General features: G+C 43.2%; 1 protein-coding gene across 1 annotated transcript; it reads right to left on the bottom strand.

The window, feature by feature from the left end:
* Positions 1 to 9,792: 9,792 nt before the first annotated feature.
* On the bottom strand, positions 9,793 to 20,504 carry LOC138959180 (rho GTPase-activating protein 24-like). The gene is made up of 5 exons (XM_070330557.1): positions 20,369 to 20,504; positions 19,296 to 19,540; positions 18,586 to 18,690; positions 17,204 to 17,333; positions 9,793 to 15,668 (listed from the first exon to the last, which is right to left on the bottom strand). The coding sequence occupies exons 2-5, from the start codon at positions 19,537 to 19,539 to the stop codon at positions 14,033 to 14,035; spliced, it is 2,115 nt and encodes a 704-aa protein (XP_070186658.1). The 5' UTR covers position 19,540; positions 20,369 to 20,504; the 3' UTR covers positions 9,793 to 14,032.
* Between the last annotated feature and the right edge of the window lie 21 nt (positions 20,505 to 20,525).

Genomic DNA, 20,525 nt, shown 5'->3' with positions numbered 1-20,525 from the left:
TAAACAGATCAACCCACGTTAATAAGTACCACGTAATTCTTTGTCAAAATCAAATTCAATGTGCTTGCAGGGTTACAGGCATATAATTTACTGAAAGACAAAATAACATCAATACTTATACATTGTACTTCAAACTAAGTAGCTAATGACATACAATGCCAAGTTAGCACATACTGGGGTAGATTCAGCACAACAGTTAATGTGACACCATTTTTATCTGCAATTCAACAAAAGCTGAAACAGATATATACATTTGAGCATTTGGGATTAACAATAAAAATAACAAGATATATTTCTTAAATGTGCGGAAAGCAGCACAAGTCAACAAATCAACACATATTCATACAATGTTGCTTTCAATTGCGTAATAGGTTCTCGTATCCAAGTTATTTAGTCAAAACATATGTTAACAACTCTCCAGAAGTAAGTTTCTGTTTTGCATAAAACTTAGAAAGCACAAACCGAATTGTTGTGTTGGAAGCGTCTGCACACACAAACAGGATATTTTAAATGTCAAAGGATTCTTAAAGCACCATTTCAACCATATTCCATGCATGTTTCCTTTTAGTCCTACAGGCACCCTTGCTCGCATGAAGTATTCTCATCACAGAGGGAAAAAGGCAAGGGAACATGAACACAATAAATAAAGGCAAAAATACATCCATGAAAAAGGAAGGCACCAATGTGTTGTTAAACCTTTATATGTACAAAAACAGCACATACGCTGTTACTTAGGAACCCGCCATGGCGATCTTAACAAGTAGTAGAGAACGCTATGGAACCCGCACATTACCAACACCTTTTAAAGATGTTCTGTTTAACAGAAAAGAAAAGCCGCATTGCAATAAATTTTAAAAACTTCTTGCACACCTGTACTTGTGTGTATCCAAGGGATGACAGGCTAAACAAATACACATACTTCACTCATACATTATCATTGTTACTGCATGTAACCTGACAGAGGCCAGTATTGCCACAAAGACAGGGTATACTACTGGTAAACTGCAGTTCCACATGTGGTATTGCCTTGTACAGCAAAATACTGTTACTTCTCTTCCCCGGAAAAGAACAAAGACGACCGGACAATCGCCACTTAAACTAGTGTGCGCGTTTACATGGGCAGCGATTTTGATTTGACTTGCCACTGACTAAAATCGCTTGAAAGTTGGGGGAAAGTTGGTTGCAAGTCTGCCATGTGAACAGCACTTTACAATCAGTCTTTCTTGAAAGCCAATACAAAAATTAAACTTAAAAGGAAGGCAACAAAATCCCACAACAAACAACAACAAAAGCAAACTTCAAACTATGCCACTGAAAAGATACATGTAACACTGAATACTGAGCACTGCTCTGTTTTCAGTGTTTTTCAAAAGTGTCTAGTCTGATGATGTATTCCACACACAAATTTCCAGCAAGACCACATGAAAATAGGGTAAGTGGGACTCACATATCTCCAATGATTTCTTCTTTCTTTGTAGTAGAAATGCTGCCATAAAATAAAAATGAAAATGTAAACACTCAATAATAAACAAAAACAAAAATCACTTGGTCCAAATTCAAAACTGCCACAATCAAATAAATGTATTCGGGTTTCTTCAAAACACGTCAAAATAAAAAAGGCAACCCAAAATATTCTGAGCAAAATACAGAAGATAATTGTATTGTAAAATATGTGTGAAGAGGTTTTGTCTTGCTTTTCTTTGTCTACATTGCTTCACTGTTTTCTTCTATTAGCATAAGCAAAAGTGTCCGCTTACATCCAAAATGTTGTACATGTGTACTTTCATCTATCAAAGATATTTTCACCCATACTTCCCCAACCAGATTGAGCAAATATACTGGAAACATTGTTGGCTGAACTGTTTCAAATATTAGCCAACAGGAAGCACAACTTCAATGATTTAAAAAAAACAAACTCTGAGAAGCTCCTTTGTCAAACATTTTGGCCAAATATGAAGACCCATTTGTGTAATCTCATAGCAGTATAATCCTAGAGATACTCTATTATGTCTTGATCTGCATGCCTCTGTCAACATATCTGCATATATACAAAGATCATTCTCAAAAACATAAAGGACATGTTCATAGTTATACACCATAAACATTGATACAAAATCGAAATTTTTTATCTAAATTTTGATTTGATTAATATACTTACCCGAATCACATAATTTGCATTGACCCACTTCGATGCTTAGGTTATGATAAAAGCTACCCCGTCTAGGTATAAGGGGAGCAACCCCAACTAAAAAAGTGACTGCACCAGAATGACTGACACCCTGGGTTACGTCCCATGTAGCCTACTACGTCATCAATGGTGCTGGTCACGTGATACCCCTTCAATCGACTAATAGCATACTAAAAATATCGAGCGGGGCAGGCGGGAGGGAATTACTTATGTGATTCGGGTAAGTATATTAATCAAATCAAAATTTAGATAAAAATTTTCGATTATAATTACATATTCTTACGCCGAATCACATAATTTGCAGATAACTCCAACCAGGCGGTGGGTAAGATCAAAAAAGTTCAAACTCACCATCAATTTCTGGAAATGCACTGGCCCGCTGCCACCAAGGCAGGCAGGGACCTTGATCCATCGTTACAGAGCGAAGCAATGTCTCTCAGATAAAAGCTGATGAATACATCGTCTGATCGCCAATAAGCTGTATTCAAAACTTCGCTCATTCTGTGGGACCGCAAGACGGCCAAGGAAGAGGCCCAAGGCAGCAATGTCTCCCTATTAAACTGATAAAGACAAAAGCCGAGCACCAGTAAGCTGTGTGCAGGACATCATCCAACCTCCCAGACCGTAAAACGGCCGAGGAGGAGGCCCAGGCCCTGGAAAAAGAGCTCGGGCTGAACCTAGGGGAAAGATAGCCGATAGCTACGCCAAGGCGGAGGGGAAGAGAATCCCTCGCCAAAAAACTGGCCCACTGCCAAACATCAGGGAAAGAGCCGGTGAGAAAGAAAACATCTAGCTCACTCTAAAACCCTTGCCAGGAACTGGCCCACTGCCAAAAGACAGAACGAGGACCGAGAACCAACCTAAATGACAGTCGCAATGCCGCTCAGGCAAAAAATGCGAAAGACAGCATCAGAGAGCCCGTAAGCTGTGCTCAGCACTTCTTCCCATCTCCTGAACCATAAAAAACAGCCCAGAAAGGGGCTCAAGTCTTGAATAACCCGAGCCGAGTAGAGGGACAGACAAGCTGCCCCCCCCCCCCCCCCCCCCCTTACTATTGGAAGGAAATGCCAAAAACCCTGGAAACGACTAAGCGTAAGGTTGACCGATCATAAATGAAAAGCACCAACCTTCCCCAGGACCGTAAGACAATCATGCCAAAGAAACAGCCTTGGCATGGAGAGGGGCCCGAAAGGCCGGAGAGATAACGGTCAGCTCCAGAGAGGAGTGACCTGTTTCCTAGAAAGAGAGAGAGACGTCTGAGTACAAAAAACCAGAGTCAAACTCAAAGAAACAACTCAGAAGAGACGGTCACCAGAAGTCCACTACCAGTCCATGCAGAAGCACAGAGGGAGGTAAACAGAGGAAGAAGCGGCCTACGAAAAGTGTAAGCCGCCAGCAGAGCGGAGAACGCGGTGGCCAAAGCCTGATGTGACCGGTGACTCTAACCGAAATGACTAAAGTCAGAGTGATCACAAAGCAGTCTGCTTGTAGGTAAATGAAAGAAAATCAAAAACCCAAAACAGAAACGAGACTGGAAAGGAAAAACGGAAAACTGTGAAGCTAACCAGCCTTAAGACTCCCTGAACGAGAGTTCTCAAGAAGAAGGGCCCGAAGTAAATTTCGCGGCCGACCGAGCCCAGAAAATTCCTGAGTCTGGCTGAAAAACCAAACACGTCTGATACCTCAGAACCGAGAATCAGACACGGAACACAACAGGCAAGAGTCCGTAATAGATGCAAGTGGTAGAAGGGTGACCTTAACAGGCAACCCACCCCACCGGAAGTCGACCCGACTCGCCTCATGGCAGGATGAGGGAGAAGAGGAAGACACAAATTCTAGAGACACGGAGACCGTAGTCGCCCATGCCAGGCAGGAGACTATTACACGAGCTAAGGCTGAGAGCCGGAACGCCCGTAGACCTGCCATCAAAGATGCTGGGCTGAAAGCCCGCACCAAGAAACCAGGAAATTAACTAGACCTCCACCGAAAGGGGAGGGTTAGCCAATAAAGCTGAGAAAAGTGATAGGCCACAAGAATGACCCCTCACCATGCATTGCTAAAACCAATGCAAACTCAGTAAAATCTGAATGTAACTTCCGAGGCCAACTCAAGTAAACCTTAAGTTTGGACGAAACACCAGAACAAGTCCGATCGCTAGAGAAAGACAGAGTCTAAATCGGCGAAAGACCCACAAGGACCGAGTCCAAAAGAGCAAACAACAACCACCACCACCAACGGAAGAAATGGCTGTTGTACCAGCCGAGGCTAAAAAACCCGGATGCCCTAATGCCGGCTGTTGTTCCCAAAAAACACAGACTAAGACGTCTGTGAAAGGAAGAACCTCTCCGGATAAACCTGAGCTGAGGACTTAGCCTGAAAAAGCTGAGTCTGCTTAGGTAGAGCCCGTTTTGCTGCTTCAAAGCTTGAAGAGCAAAAGAAGAGACCTGAAGGTCCCTACAAATCTTTATCTCCTTGGAGGCCAGGAGGCCAGGGAGGCCTTGGAAGCCAGGAGACCTTAGAGGCCAGGAGGCCTTAGAGGCCCGGAGGCCTTGGAGGCCATGGAGGCCTTGGAGGCCAGGAGGCCTTGGAGACCAGGAGGCCTTAGAGGCCAGGGAAGCCAGGAGACCTTAGAGGCCAGGAGGCCTTGGGGGCCATGGAGGCCAGGAGGCCTATAGGAAGCCAGGAGACCTTGGAGGCCTTAGAGGCCTTGGAGGCCAGGAGGCCTTAGAGGCCAGGAGGCCTTGGAAGCCAGGAGACCTTAGAGGCCAGGAGGCCTAGGAGGCCTTGGAGGCCAGGAGGCCTTAGAGGCCAGGAGGCCTTGGGGGCCAGGAGGCCTAAGAGACCAGGAGGCTTCAGAGACCAGGAGGACTTGAAGGCCAGGAGGCCTTAGAGGCCAGGAGGCCGAAGAGAGACCCATCCACCAAGGGTGAAGAACTAAGGGTGTCTCATTGATTCCTCACAAACTAGGAATGGGCGAGGAACAAGTCCTGTCTGTACATGACCGTATGGGCATGACCGTATGGGCATTGTGCAGAGAGGAAGGCCTTCTCCGTTCTAAATTCGCCCTAGCAAAGGTGGAGAAAGCATCCCCTGCGTCCTGCTCTTAACTGAGTGTAAAGGGCGCAAAGAACTCCGTAAAGGAGTGTCTCCGAGATGGAAGCAAGTTCCAAAAGCTGTCTGCCCACTTCCTCAGAGGGGAAGAGAGTCTGCTCAGAGAGCAGGGGACTCGAAACGTTCCCCAAAGAAGAAGTTCCGGCGTGACCGGCAAAGGTGCACGCAGAGGGGCAAAAGACGACAGCAAATTCCGGGACATCTTGGGCAAAGGCAACCTCCTCTGAGCCGCTAATGTCCCGAAGCTGGGAAGGCCGGAGCCTGAAGCCCCTTTCCTGCAGGTCAACGGCCAAACTTCACCCCTGACTAAGAGGAGGATGAGAGGCGTCGAAGACCAAAGGCACAGGAAGTGAGGAGAACGGCAGAACCCACTACCGAAGTGTGTGGTAGCTGCTAATCCGCCTGAGGCAGGGAGCCTGCAAGCCCAAAGGGCACTGCTGACGAAAAAACCAGACTCAAACCAGATGGGACCATAGCAGGTCCACTATCCAGTGAGCCCCCACTTCCGGCCGGAGCCAGAAGCGCAGAGGTCGCGTACGATCGCCGACATAAGGCAAGGTTCAAACCGAACGTGACCATAGTCTGTGCACTAACCAGTGAACCTACGCTTCCAGCCGGAACCAGACGCAAAGCTGTCGCGGACGACTGCTGAAGTAGGGCAAGCTCGAACCAGAAGTGACAGCAGCCTGTGCACTAACCGGTGAGCTCACACTTCCGTCCGCAGCCAGAAGCGCAGAGGTCGCGTACGACCACCGCCGTAAGGCAAGGTTCGAACTGAACGTGCCAGTAGCCTGTGCACTAACCAGTGAACCGATACTTCCAGCCGGAACTGGAAGCACAGCCGTCGCGTACGACTGCTGCCGTAGGGCAAGGCTCGAAACCGGACGTGACAGCAGTCTGTGCACTAACCAGTGAACCTACGCTTCCAGCCGGAACCAGACGCAAAGCTGTCGCGGACGACTGCTGAAGTAGGTAAAGGCTCGAACCAGAAGTGACAGCAACCTGAGCACTAACCAGTGAACCTACACTTCCGGCCGGAACCGGAAGCCCAGCTGACGCTGACGACTGCTGACGTAGGGTAAGGCCCAAACCGGACGTGACAGCAGCCTGTGCACTAACCAGTGAACCGATACTTCCAGCCGGAACCGGAAGCGCAGCTGCCGCGGACGACTGCTGACGTAAGGCAAGGCTCAAACCGGACGTGAACGTAGTCCGAACACTAGCCAGTGAGCCTTTTACTTCCGGCCTGAGCCGGAAGCAGCTGTCGCGGACGACTGCTGACGTAAGATGTGGGACGCACCGGACGTGACAGCAGGCTGCGCACGAGCGGAAGAACCACTGCTTCCGGCCGGAGCCGGAAGCCCAGCTGTCGCGTACAACTGGTGTAAGGCGGGGTTCGGTCCGGACGTGAACGCAAGTCGCTCACTAGACGGTGAACCCCTACTTCCTGCCAAAGCAGGAAGCCCAGCTGTCGGAACCGACTGCTGGAGTACGGAGAGGTTCTGACCCGACGTGAACGCAAGTCGCTCACTAGCAGGAGAACATCCGATTCCGGAAACCGGAAGTGCAGCTGCCGTAAACGGCTGCTGCAGACGCCAACCTTGAAGTGGCCGGATCCCCGGAGGGACATGCACTGTTGCGCTACCGCAAGCGGAAGGCAACAAATGCCGGCCAGGAAGAGGAGAAGAAGATCCCCAAGGGACCGACCAGAAACATCGCGGTGGACAGCAGCCTGGTCCGGAGAAGACCCAGAGTCTGAAGGAGAGAACGTCGCCTAACCCCCAGGCGGGGGGCAGAGCTGGCGACGAAGTCCGCCGCGGCAAACCTCGCGAACGAGGGAATCTATTTCTGGAAATAAGCAAAAGATAAGTGCAGACCCCAGAGCCCTAGACTCTGGAGCCGAAACAGACGTAAAACGACAGCCTTAGAGGCCAAAACGGACGGCAGAGAGCCAGACGGCCAATCGTCCGTAACATAAAAAACGGCACAGAACAACGTAAAAATTTGCCTAAAATTGTGCCAACATGAACAACAACGGAGTTCTTCAAAATAAGAGGCTGCTGAGGGATAGAGCTTAGCAGGGCCCAAGCCCTAACCCTCGGCCTTAGCTCCCTCTAATTCTCATTAACGGCCATGTAAGCACCGAGAGAAAAATAATCAAACAACTGAAACTAGCAAAGTCCGAAAGGACGCCAACCTTTCAGAAGCCAGCAAAGAGGGCAGCTAAAACCAGTTTAGGAGCTACCAAAGGCAGCTAAACAACTAGCTATACGAAGAGTTAAGCGTCCGAGTACGGACGAAAAATCAACATAACAACAACATGCTAGCTAAAAATGGCGACCAAGGAGGAAGCCACAAGTCTGAAAATAATAAAGTCCGTACAGACACAAACATTTCAGAAGCAAGCAAGCAAATAGATAAGCACGTACGTAAAAGCTACCGACGGCAGCTACAAAGCAAGCTACGACAGCGTTAATAGACCGAACACGGCTAAAACAACAGAAGCCAGACAACGTGCTAATGCAAATGGCGACCGTGAGGAAGCCAAACAACTGCTGAAAACTTCAGAGTCCAACGGACATGCGAAATTCACAGCAGAAACAATAAAACATACAAGAAAAAATGAACGATCTCACCAGCTGCAAGCCAGCAAGAAGTAGACGGGGGCCGAGGCCGGTGGGTGCCGTAGACACAAAACCAGCCAGAGCAAAAGCGAACACAACCGTCACCCTTGAGTGATAGTAGTCGATTGAAGGGGTATCACGTGACCAGCACCATTGATGACGTAGTAGGCTACATGGGACGTAACCCAGGGTGTCAGTCATTCTGGTGCAGTCACTTTTTTAGTTGGGGTTGCTCCCCTTAACGTATCACGTGACCAGCACCATTGATGACGTAGTAGGCTACATGGGACGTAACCCAGGGTGTCAGTCATTCTGGTGCAGTCACTTTTTTAGTTGGGGTTGCTCCCCTTATACCTAGACGGGGTAGCTTTTATCATAACCTAAGCATCGAAGTGGGTCAATGCAAATTATGTGATTCGGCGTAAGAATATGTAATTATAATTGCTTTGATGTCTGCTAGCTTTTTCAAAACGTATTCTAAACCAGTTGTTATAAACAGATCAATACATGTATAATTAGCTTAGGTAATCTGAAGAATAACTGAATGAATGAAGTGCCAACAATCTACCTAAATTAGGACTGCATCAAACACATATGTATCGATTGGACATTGGATTTCCCTTCTTTGAGCCATGTGACGTCAGAGGCCTACAAAACTTCATATTTGGGCGTTTCAGGTTGACCGAAACTTCAAAGGAAAGTCTACTAAACACACGTCATGTGTTTGATTGCATGTGTGTGTGCTCGTTCAATCGTCAAATCAACAACAAAGTCAGTACATGACGTGTGTTTTGTAGTTCCTTTGAAGTTTCGGTCAACCTGAAACGCCCAAATATGAAGCTTATGAAGTTATGTGTTTGATTGCATGTGTGTGTGCTCGTTCAATCATCAAAACAACAACAAAGTCAGTACCTGAAAGGAATTCGATCGATACATAAATGTTATTTGCGTTTTTGACCAAAATATGACATTTTACATAGATCTCGACAGTCATTGTTCACCTCGACCGCTATCGCGGTCTCGGAGAACAATGACTGTCTCGATCTGTGTAAATATTCATATTTTGGTCAAAAACGCAAATAACGTATAATGTAAGACATCATATGATCATGTAGTTATAAACTTAATCTATTGCTACTCTTCCTCATAGAACTACTCTCTGGGATCACAATGAACATCAACATATTACAATTATCATTCAACAACACAAAATCTGTACACTGATTGAGGGAGGATTTTTGTAAGAAAAACAACATTTGCACAGAATGAAATGTAGTGCATTCAGTAAATGTGAAAAAGATCAGGTACAGTTCTTCTTCTAATACGCTTTAACACTTAAAAACTCAAAATCACAGCATAGGAAATCAAAATTAGATAGCTATAATTAATACACATGATGATGAAATTTCCCACAGTTCAGAAACAATTGGCATTCAAAAGAGGATGAACGTTCCTGACAAGAAATATATGTTTTTCTTCTCCTCTGATGTAACATTCTAACAGAAGCAAAATGTTTCAATTATACTGTAACCATACATACATGTTAACTGGTCAACAGTTTGTAAATTATGCAAATCCTTTGTATACATTATTTGGCAAAATAGTGTGTGTGTGTGGGCAGGGGACACACACACACAAGTCATACACACCAGCATTGACAGAGCCGGCTCTACAATAACAAACTGAATAGGTCTGCTGAAGGGCAGTTAACTGAAAAATATCAAGTATTTAATACCTTGCAAATGTTCTTGAACTCAACAGAACATGGTAATTACTTTGTGCATTAAAAAGGTTTCTTTGAAACTAACCTAAATTCTGGCACTATCAATGCTATTTTATAAACCACTCTACTGTAAATCAACACAATCATTACTGTTTGTTTGTTTGTTTATTTGTTGCTTAACGTCCAGCCGACTACGCAGAGCCATATCAGGACGAGGAAGGGGGGGATGAAGGGGGCCACTTGTCAAGCGATTCCTGTTTACAAATGCACTAACCCATTACTTGTGTCCCAGCAGGCTTTAGTAAAACTAAATTAATACCTACTGGAAGATTACCAGTTTCCAGTATGTTAAAATAGGCTTAACCTATCTACTGCTGGACTTACATCAGAACACTAACAGATTAAACTATACATGAATCGCGAGACAAGCGGCAAGAGAAGAGATTTTTGGAAAAAATACAGGTGAATGAGCAAGAAGGCAGAAAAAGGAAAAGAATTCATGAAGAAAAAGAGAGCATGACAGGAAAGAGGAACCAAAAATCTACCTAACAGCAAACTAGAAAGCTCCTGCGGTTCCAAAAACAGGAGGGGCTTTTAATTTCATAACCGCAGTGCCCCACTGCGGGAAATCATTACTGTATACCAGTTTCTTTCACCTGATACTAACAGCCAACTATCATTTCTTTTAAATAATACTATACATTTGTTAATCTACACTGATCATATAACACACATATATCTGAAAACTGTGGCAAGAAGCAGCTTAAATACAGACAATAATACCAGTAAATGTGAACAGCACCCATACAAAAGCGTATAATCTTTGTCAGCCCGGAATGTACAAATTAAGTGAAAAGATCTGCAAGGTGTAAACATTATGAATGACTAGCAACAGTGTATGATAGTGATTCCTCTTATTAGGAGTTAAGGGGGGTGGGAGAAGGGAAGCTGTGTCAATTAGAGGGTGTTTGTCAGGATAAAGAAACATCCCTTCAAAACTTTTGACTTCACATAAGCTTTTTTTCAAACTGTTTCATCTGAACTAAGCAGAGTATTTAAAACAGCTTTCTTTCTTTCTTTATTTGGTGTTTAACGTCGTTTTCAACCACGAAGGTTATATCGCGACGGGGAAAAGGGGAGATGGAATAGAGCCACTTGTCAATTGTTTCTTGTTCACAAAAGCACTAATCAAAATTTTGCTCCAGGGGATTGCAACGTAGTACAATATATTACCTTACTGGGAGAATGCAAGTTTCCAGTACAAAGGACTTAACATTTCTTACATCTGCTTGACTAAAATCTTTACAAAAATTGACTATATTCTATACAAGAAACACTTAACAAGGGTAAAAGGAGAAACAGAATCCGTTAGTTGCCTCTTACGACATGCTGGGGAGCATCGGGTAAATTCTTCCCCCTAACCCGCGGGGGGTATTTAAAACAGCGTTACATTTTGTTTTCAAACTAATTTTAACAAAACTACTGAGTTTTAAGCCGAGTGTCTTTCCTCAAACTTGAACCGAAAGCAAAAGTAAACAAACAAAAAAAACTAATCACTTTTGTTTGAAGAAGCCCATCAGCAATCTGCAGCTTGTTCATCTGCTTGCTTTTTACTTTTGAAGGGTGTGACTCAGGGTACATGCATGCTTTGACCGATTTCAATTTCATGAGCCTTGAATCCTATATCGCACAAAAAACACAAGGACATGCTAACAAATTATGTACAATACAAAACCTTTTTTTTTTCAAAACATGGAAGAACATATAGATGGGACTAATAACAGTGCGCACCTTCAAGCGCACTGTACATCAATTTATGTGAGATAGTCGATACACATGTGCATAATCCTACACCTAAAGAATATATCCGACAAAGGATATATTTCAAAAAGTCATTCGAATTAATCGCAGCTCTTGATGCTGTGCTGTCAGACATTCAAAACAGTGTCATTTACTGAATTGTATTTAAATTACAGAACAAGGCACTTAATTTAGCCTTTTGAAAAACTGAGTGAATCATCACACATCTTATTAACCTTTTCAGCTGGTGAAAATGTTTGATACTGTTTTCATTTGCCTTGCATTTAATCAACAATTTGTCATGATATCTTCATTCTATCAATGGTACCATAAAAACAAGCACATGTAATACATAAACATTAAATTCACCACATGTTATGCAAATGACCAGCTGTTCATATATGTACGTATATTTCTCAAACCCAAAAAGAACAGTTGATTCATTCCTAAATTTGTTTTTCTTTTGGTTTCCAATAAAAAAAAAAAAGAATGGTGAAAGTTTGCTTTGTCAATAACTAATAAAGCAATCTGTAAGATCAGAAAATTCAAATGTATATTTTGAGAATACAGAAAGAGGACAGTCCAAATACTCGACGCAGGTAAACTACATGTACATTTAATATACATGTTTCACCAAGTCATGCATGCTGCAAGGAAAGCAACTTTCAGAGGCTATGTCATATTCTTCAAATAAGATATCAGACTGAAATGCAGCTTCTGGCCCAACACAGATAAAAAAAAGTAAGCTTTTATCATTACATGTATTCACGTTATCAAGCCTTTATCTTACATTCATGTTGTCAAGCTTTCGTCATCTTTAAGTATTAGGATTTTTATTAAAGAAGCAGTTATACAAAAAAACCTTTGTGATGTGGAGATGTGTTGGGGTGTAAAACCTAAACTTTGAATAAAATTGATACATGTACCCTGCAACATTAAATGTTTGTAAATAATATGGCACCAACCTGAAAATGATACTGCCGAGATCTACTAATCAGTCCAAATGCCATCCGTACACTTAGGTAATACTTGCTTCATATCTTTGAGAAAGTACAAATGCAGTTCAGCTACTTCGCGAGTTTGTCCCGTCATGATCAATCAAAAAAAGAAAGCAAGTTGCTCTTCCTCACTTCTCTAAACTGCTAAAGATCACACTCTTGGCACGTCTTTTTTCTCCTGCAGTGAATAACAAACAGAAAACCTGCACATTCTAATCTGATACGTTTCATAATGTAGCACTTTCAATTTGACCACACAGCAGTTTGCAACACTGAACATCTGTAGTTCTGAAGGCTGTTTCAGATGATCAACTGCAGTTTGTACTCATATGAGTCAAAAGGTGTTAACACCAGGGAGTGGTGCATGCAGCTAACTGCTGTTTGCATTGCTGTGCTGATCAGTTACAAGAGCTCTGGAAAACAGCAGTTCCAGGAAAGCTACACACGGTCGTTTTTACATTTAGTCAAGTTTTGACTAAATGTTTTAACATAGAGGGGGGAATCGAGACGAGGGTCGTGGTGTGTGTGTGTGTGTGTGTGTGTGTGTGTGTGTAGAGTGATTCAGAGTAAACTACTGGACCGATCTTTATGAAATTTTTCATGAAAGTTCCTGGGTATGATATCCCCAGACATTTTTTTTTTCATTTTTTCGATAAATGTCTTTGATGACGTCATATCCGGCATTTTGTAAAAGTTGAGGCGGCACTGTCACACCCTCATTTTTCAAGTGATTCAAATTTTGGCCAAGCAATCTTCGACGAAGGCCGGACTTTGGTATTGCATTTCAGCTTGGGAGTTGGAGGCTTAAAAATTAATTGATGACTTTGGTCATTAAAAATCTGAAAATTGTAATTTTTATAAAACGATCCAAAATTACGTTTATTGTATTCTTCATCATTTTCTGATTCCAAAAACATATAAATATGTTATATTCGGATTAAAAACAAGCTCTGAAAATTAAAAATATAAAAATCATGATCAAAATAACATTTCTGAAATCGATTTAAAAACAATTTCATCTTATTCCTTGTCCGTTCCTGATTCCAAAAACATATAGATATGATATGTTTGGATTAAAAACATGTTCAGAGAGTTAAAAAGAATAGAGATATAGAAAAGCGTGCTATCCTCCTCAGCGCAACCGCTACCGCGCTTTTCTGGATTGTTAATTTCAATGCCTTTGCCACGAGCGGTGGACAGACGATGCTACGAGTGTACGGTCTTGCGGAAAAAATGCAATGCGTTCAGTTTCATTCTGTGAGTTCGACTGAGCTTGACTAAATGTTGTATTTTCGCCTTACGCGACTTGTTCTATCTGTCATGTTCATCTATGCTCAGTACCAATGGACCTCAAACAGTGTAACAGGGTTTTTAACCACATCACACCAATCAGTATGTGTCCATTGGGATTGTTAAAGTGACTGATCAATCCTTTCGCAGCACAGGTTACAAGAGACGGCTCTGGTTTCTTCGTCAAAATCGAGATTTAAGAACAAGTTCATGTAAAGTATTGAGCACCGCATGTCTCTCAGTTGACACTACTACACTGCTTCTGCTTGTACAACGAGAAAATAAAACAGAAGGAGCGTTACTGAGAGTCCCTAAGTTCTCCATACTGTAGTTTGTACTTGTACAACTGGGCCTGCAAGTTGACAGTCCGTTCCACAGCTTCTGCCCGTGCATTACGTTCAGCATCCAGTTTGGTAGTCAGATCCAAAACTTGTCGTCGATGTTGCTTCTCCAAGCTGGAGATCCTGGCCTCGTACTTTGAGCGAATCTCTGTCAGCTGGCTCTTGAGCGCATTCACCAGGCGATCAGACCGCTGTTTGTTGTTGATCAGCTCTGTCTTCAGAGCAGTCACTTGGACTTCCAGGTCTGAGTGTGATGGGCCTACCTTCCCAGTGCTCCTGCTACACCTACTGCTGTTGTCACTGCTGGTAGCCTCCGCTTTCACATCACTGGTCCCCTCTGTTTGCTGGGACTTAGAACCACCACTGACAAATGTAACATCTCCATTTATACCTTTGCTGTCAGAGGCAGAAGCATCAGTAGAGACGTAGAACTTGCTAGTGCCAGTCTTTTGCTTGATGTCAGTTTGTGGGTCAGTATTTTCACCCCCTCCCTTACCTTCATTAGGTGCCGGCTTTCTTGTTTCTCCTGGGCTGCTCCTGGAAGTGGCAGCTGGAAAGCCATCGTCTCCCTCTGTTGACTGCGAGTCATTCCCCTGAATGTGACCAGATGTGGACAGCGCCTTCAAAATATCCCCAGAGTCCAGATGACGAGACGGCTCTGGGCTCTTCGGAGATGGAGGGCCAACAGCTGAGCGTCTGCTGCGCAACGTCCTTGACTTCGTGCGCTTGGGAGGTATAGGCTTTGGCCCTCGGATGCCCGTTAACCCTCTTTCAAGTGTTCCTTGTCCTCCGCTTGCCTCGCTGGAGGTAGAACCATCCCTCCTACCCTCAAAGTGGTCGCTGACGAAGACGAAGGAGCCGGTAGAGGGGGATGCAGTCTGGCTGTTGTCAAACACCTCACCTTGCTGGGAGGTGAAGTCCAGACCGGCCAGGTCTCCCAGAGCGTTGGGGCGAGTGGCCGGGATCAGCAGGGACGGGTCACTCACATCCACTGGCTGTGACAGTCTTAGCAGGTCTGCTGTGGCCACTGCATTGAGGACAGGGTTTTTCTTCCGCAGATGTGGGCTGTTCGAAGACTGCGACTTGGATGGGACACCTTCACGGTCAGACCTGAGTGGGAGAACATCTGGACAGTGTTGGATTATCATGTAGGCCAAGTGCTGGGTTAGGTCAGCTGTCAGCATCATCAGCTCCGGGTTGTTATCCATGTGACGAATCAGGTTAGGGCCAAACACCAGGGACAAGTTGCGAGTGTCCATCTTTGTTTTGTCACTATTGGCAGCAAGGCGGTGCAAAAAGCGACAGATAAAAGCCAGCGTTGTGTATTTGACGTCTGGAAGTTCTTCAAGCAACTTTGCCAGTAACGCCACTTCCGCTGCCCTGGCCTCGGCTGAACTGGCATCAGCATAACGCATAGCACAGTTCATGGCGCGCTGGTAGAGGTTAGGGGGCACCAAGGACTCTGGCATTTCACGCAGGTAAGCTTTGAGAAGGGACGCCACGGTGTGAACATCCACATCTTCCAGTGATGGCCGTTGACCTGTCTCAAATTTCGCTCGCAATTCCTTCAGCAAGCCTGCCCGCCCTGCCAACCTGAAATCATAAACACAGCACAAAATAATTAACATTTTATTCACTGTGGCTATCATTGCAAACTGACTTTAGTGTGTATTCAACAGATAAACAATACTGGTAAAGACAGGGTCCCCACTGGTTTTTAGAAACAAAATTCCATGACTTTTCCATGACTTTCCATGAGCCTCAATAACATTTTCCATGACTAGATCCACAGGTCGCCATTTCCGAACAAGCAAACTTTTACGTCTTGTCACTGCCAGACTTTTTGACACTGGCTTGCTTTGCACTGAATTTGAGTCAGTTTCTACGCAGTGTCTCTTCGACAAGCAAGTCAAGCATTTGCTACCCAGTCAGATTATCGGTAGGCTAATGTTTGCTGGTCCTGTCATTTCACTAAACTGGACCAGCCACTGTTTGTATCCATCTGCACTTTCGTAAATTCCGTTTCGTAACCGTCACTGTGACTTGACGAACTGTCATTTTTTTCACCGCGATACACAGTTCATTGCGAAGATCTTCCTCGGTAATTCGTTCCAATTCCGCATACTTTTTGTTGTCAAGAAACAACTCGAAAGAAAGTTTCAAACTCATCATCCTCCATCTTGCTTGTCGAAGCGCTAAAGTACTTTATCGATGCAAAAACAAAAGCAGAAAACTTCGACGAAACCGACTCAAATGCAGCGCAGACGACACGACGAGATAAAGGAAGGAAGTGAGCCTCGCTTTGGCTCAAGTGCCGTTAAAAATACCGTTATTCTCATATGCAAATACGAACGAGAACTTGGTCATACGATCAAGCCTTGTGCTGGCGATGCAAATCGCTGCTGGCTAGCAAAGAGGGGGGGGGGGGGGGGGGGGGAATGGCTGGGCAACAAAAATCGCCGCTGGCGTGCTAAAGGTTAATTTTTCTTTCTTATTTTTGTTAAATTCCATGACTTTCCATGACTTGAATTGAAATTCCATGACTTTCCAGGCCTGGAAAATTAAAAATCAAATTCCATGACTTTTCAGGTTTTCCATGACCTGTACGAACCCTGTAAAGAGTTTCATTTCTTAATTTTTTTTAAATGCCATTAGGCAGTGACTTCGCCAAGCAGTCAAAAGCTCTAAGGTTCAAACTTTTTGAAAAATAGAAAGAAAAGTAGCGGTTTGAATGTTCGATTTCATATAATCATGTATATTAACTAGGTACAAAAATGTTAAAAAGGCACAGTTTCAATACTCAATTTTGTTCCTTACTACTATTTCAGGAATATGACCTTTGAACACTGATGTTGACCAACATTATTGAGCTAAGCACCAGATTGGTGAAGGCAAAAGTTTGGTTTGTATTGCAGCTGTACACAATTCTAAACTCAACTCCTCCTTGCAGCTTCTTCTATTTATTCTGTGTCACTGGGCTGGCATGCCAAGTGACATGTTTCTACAGCCATCGCAAAGAACAAACCCGAAACTTCATTTCTTTCAAACAAACAAACAAATAGACATACATGTACCATCAAGAAATAAGCTAGCATAGAATGCCTTCAAGAGATCTTGACGATATTAACCTGAAAATGCCTTCAGCTTCCATGGCATACTTGTCCAAGTGCTCAACGCAAGCTTTTAAAATGTATGGTACATTACGTCCATGCTGGTGTTCATGTTTCATTGTCACTTCCAGTGGTGTGCCAAATATTGCTGTAACAAATTTTTAAAAAACCAATAAGTTCACAGAAAGGAAGTAAATGACAAAGTCACAGAGAGTACAAATGCATGAAATCACACAGTTTGCGTCAATGTCATAAACGTGGAAAAAGAAAGAAAACACAAACATTCAAACAGCAACATTCCAGTAACATTTAGCTTTTTATGCATGTTGTTTGACCCAAAGCATTCAAATTTATAAAACACCCACAAAAGTCTGTATTTCAGTAGATCTGATTACAATCACAACAAAGAAAACATTATCTTTTGGTACAAAGTAAGATAACAGCTACACATAGTTCAAATTCAGTTGCGCTGGAATGTTTTAGTGAACACTTTATTATTCTATGCAGCTCAAATGCCACTTTCCATATTTTGGCATAAACAAGAAGGGCAAAGCCCATACGACTCACATGCTTTACACATTTTTCCTACCAAAATACATGTGACCTTGACCCAAGGTCAAGGTGATCCAAGGTCATGCAACACAAAGCTGGTAATTCAAGACATAGGAAGTACAATGGTGCTTATTGGCTCTTTCTACCATGAGATATGGTCACTTTTAGTGGTTCACTACCTTATTTTGGTCACATTTCATAAGGGTCAAAGTGACCTTGACCTTGATCATATGTGACCAAATGTGTCTCATGATGAAAGCATAACATGTGCCCCACATAATTTTTAAGTTTGAAACAGTTATCTTCCATAGTTCAGGGTCAAGGTCACTTCAAAATATGTATACAATCCAACTTTGAAGAGCTCCTGTGACCTTGACCTTGAAGCAAGGTAAACCAAACTGGTATCAAAAGATGGGGCTTACTTTGCCCTATATATCATATATAGGTGAGGTATTGAATCTCAAAAACTTCAGAGAAAATGGGAAAAATGTGAAAAATAGCTGTTTTTTAGGCAACATTTATGGCCCCTGCGACCTTGACCTTGAAGCAAGGTCAAGATGCTATGTATGTTTTTTGGGGCCTTGTCATCATACACCATCTTGCCAAATTTGGTACTGATAGACTGAATAGTGTCCAAGAAATATCCAACGTTAAAGTTTTCCGGACGTCCGGACGTCCGGACGGACGGACGGACGGACGGACGACTCGGGTGAGTACATAGACTCACTTTTGCTTCGCATGTGAGTCAAAAAGCATATCTGTCATTTACAGGGGAAAACATGCTCACTCTTTCACAACTTTTGGCCAGTCTCTTCAGGTAATCAAATGGCAGTTTGTGTGACACTTACCTCCACCTTTGCCCGAGTAAATATGGTAGCACAGAGCTTTAACCCATTCCTTTCTCTCTTCGTCACTGGCAGCACACAAAGTTACAGAATCACCGTTGCTCTTTTCTGCAATAAAAGCAAGAAATCAAACTGTAATCAATTGTTAAAAAAAACATCCAAAGCACTCAGATCCATTCCTTTTCTTTCTGTGTTAAGCAGTACGTCTTAGCAAAATGAACCGAGATACATGCTGGTCCCAAGAATGTACCCATGACATTTTGCTTCTTAACTTTAAATGTTGCAAATGTTCCCACATGTTCAGGTTAACTAAAAAATGAGCCTTTCCATTTTATCATAAAATATCAACACAAACAACTGTTATAAATTAATACAATCAAACCTTCCTTCAAGACCTACAGCATATAAAAAAATCAGGTTTTTTTTTAAAAGTTTAAGGGGAGGAAGTCTTATAATAGAGATAACTTTACAGACCTTATGAACAGAAAGGTGAAACATGGTCTTAATTAGGGGGTTCCACTGTACTGCGAATCACTTGCTGAGTTTTTTTTGTAACAAAATCAGACGATGCACATGCCAAAGTAGTAGGGGATGTATGCTATGAAGAAAGACTGCTGCAAGGACTCCTAGCTCTTTGCTATCACATCAACATATCCTAGCAACTGTATATTAAACTGTCACACAATCTAAGCCTCATAGTCATACTGTTATACCTGAGACAAGTTCAAATGCAAACTTGTCTGGATCATCACAGCTGGTTGGGACTTCTTTCAGCTGGTAGTCGTCGAGAAGGTATGTGTGGGAAACGCGTGTGTCATCCTCCCGAGTGAAGGCAAAGAGGCAGTTCTCTTGGAGAACAAAAAACCTGCGCTGCCATCCTCGCATCATCCCCCCCTGCCGACGAAGCCATCCTCTTAAAGGCTTCCCAAGTATGAACTTCAAACCTGGCTCCTCCATTCTGTAACAAGAAAAGTAAATGCTTAATACGACTCACCTTCATCGTAAGTATTTTGAATCAGAAACAAATCATCTGTTACTCTTGCTCCATAAAAGTTAAAGAATATGATAATTTCCAACTGATTGACCCAAGATTGATTGCATATATATAGTGACCTTGACTTTTTGTTAAAACTAAAAGAAAAAAAGAAATAGGAAAAAAAGACGCCAGTATAATGGCAAGGCTCAAACCTGCGACCTTATGAACTCTAATGCATTTCGCTACCGACTGAGCTAACAAGGCAACATAGGAAGGTCTATTTTGTGAGATACTGGTGACTGCCAGTTCCGAGCCTGGGGGCTCCGGAACCGACTCACCGGCTCCGATTTATTTATCTTAAGAATATTATGGCACAAGTGTAATTGTGCAGATAATATTGTACCCTGCAAGCAATGTCTTCACTTTTTTTTCTTGTCTGTTGTTTTACCTACTAGCCGAAGCCTTTCAGCCTTCATAGCACACCACCTTTAATTCAATTAGCCTTTCGTGACCCTAATGAAGTATAGTGTCTTTCCTGATTACATGATTTCATAAGAAGCTAAAATGAATGTGGCATCTTTGTCTATCCTACAACTTAATAATAAACTGGTCAACTCTTTCTTCTGAAGAACAGCGTCCCAACATGAACGGATAAATCATAAAAGCACCCACCAGGATCTTCTGCTTGACTTAGCCGACTGCAGCTGAAAGTGAATCTTGCTTCCTGGCAGTTCGACAGTTGTTTAGATGCAAATAAGCAAGTGAATGCGAGATTGCATGCTACGAGTGAACTTCTGTTTGTATACTTACTTAGATTGCAGTTGTTATATGATACCCCAGGGCTGTGTCATGGCTGCAACATTTTGAAGTTTACGCTTTCTGCAACATACCCATCACAATCCCTACCCAAGTTTCCTCCTCCCACTTGGCACTTTGCTTGACTTGGTTACCTCCCTTGTGCTCATGT

This window comes from Littorina saxatilis, linkage group LG2 (assembly GCF_037325665.1).
Source record: "Littorina saxatilis isolate snail1 linkage group LG2, US_GU_Lsax_2.0, whole genome shotgun sequence".
NCBI classification, from domain to species: Eukaryota; Metazoa; Mollusca; class Gastropoda; order Littorinimorpha; family Littorinidae; genus Littorina; species Littorina saxatilis.
The sequence above is the reverse complement of the archived record's forward strand: the minus strand, read 5'-3'. Positions and strand labels throughout refer to the sequence as shown.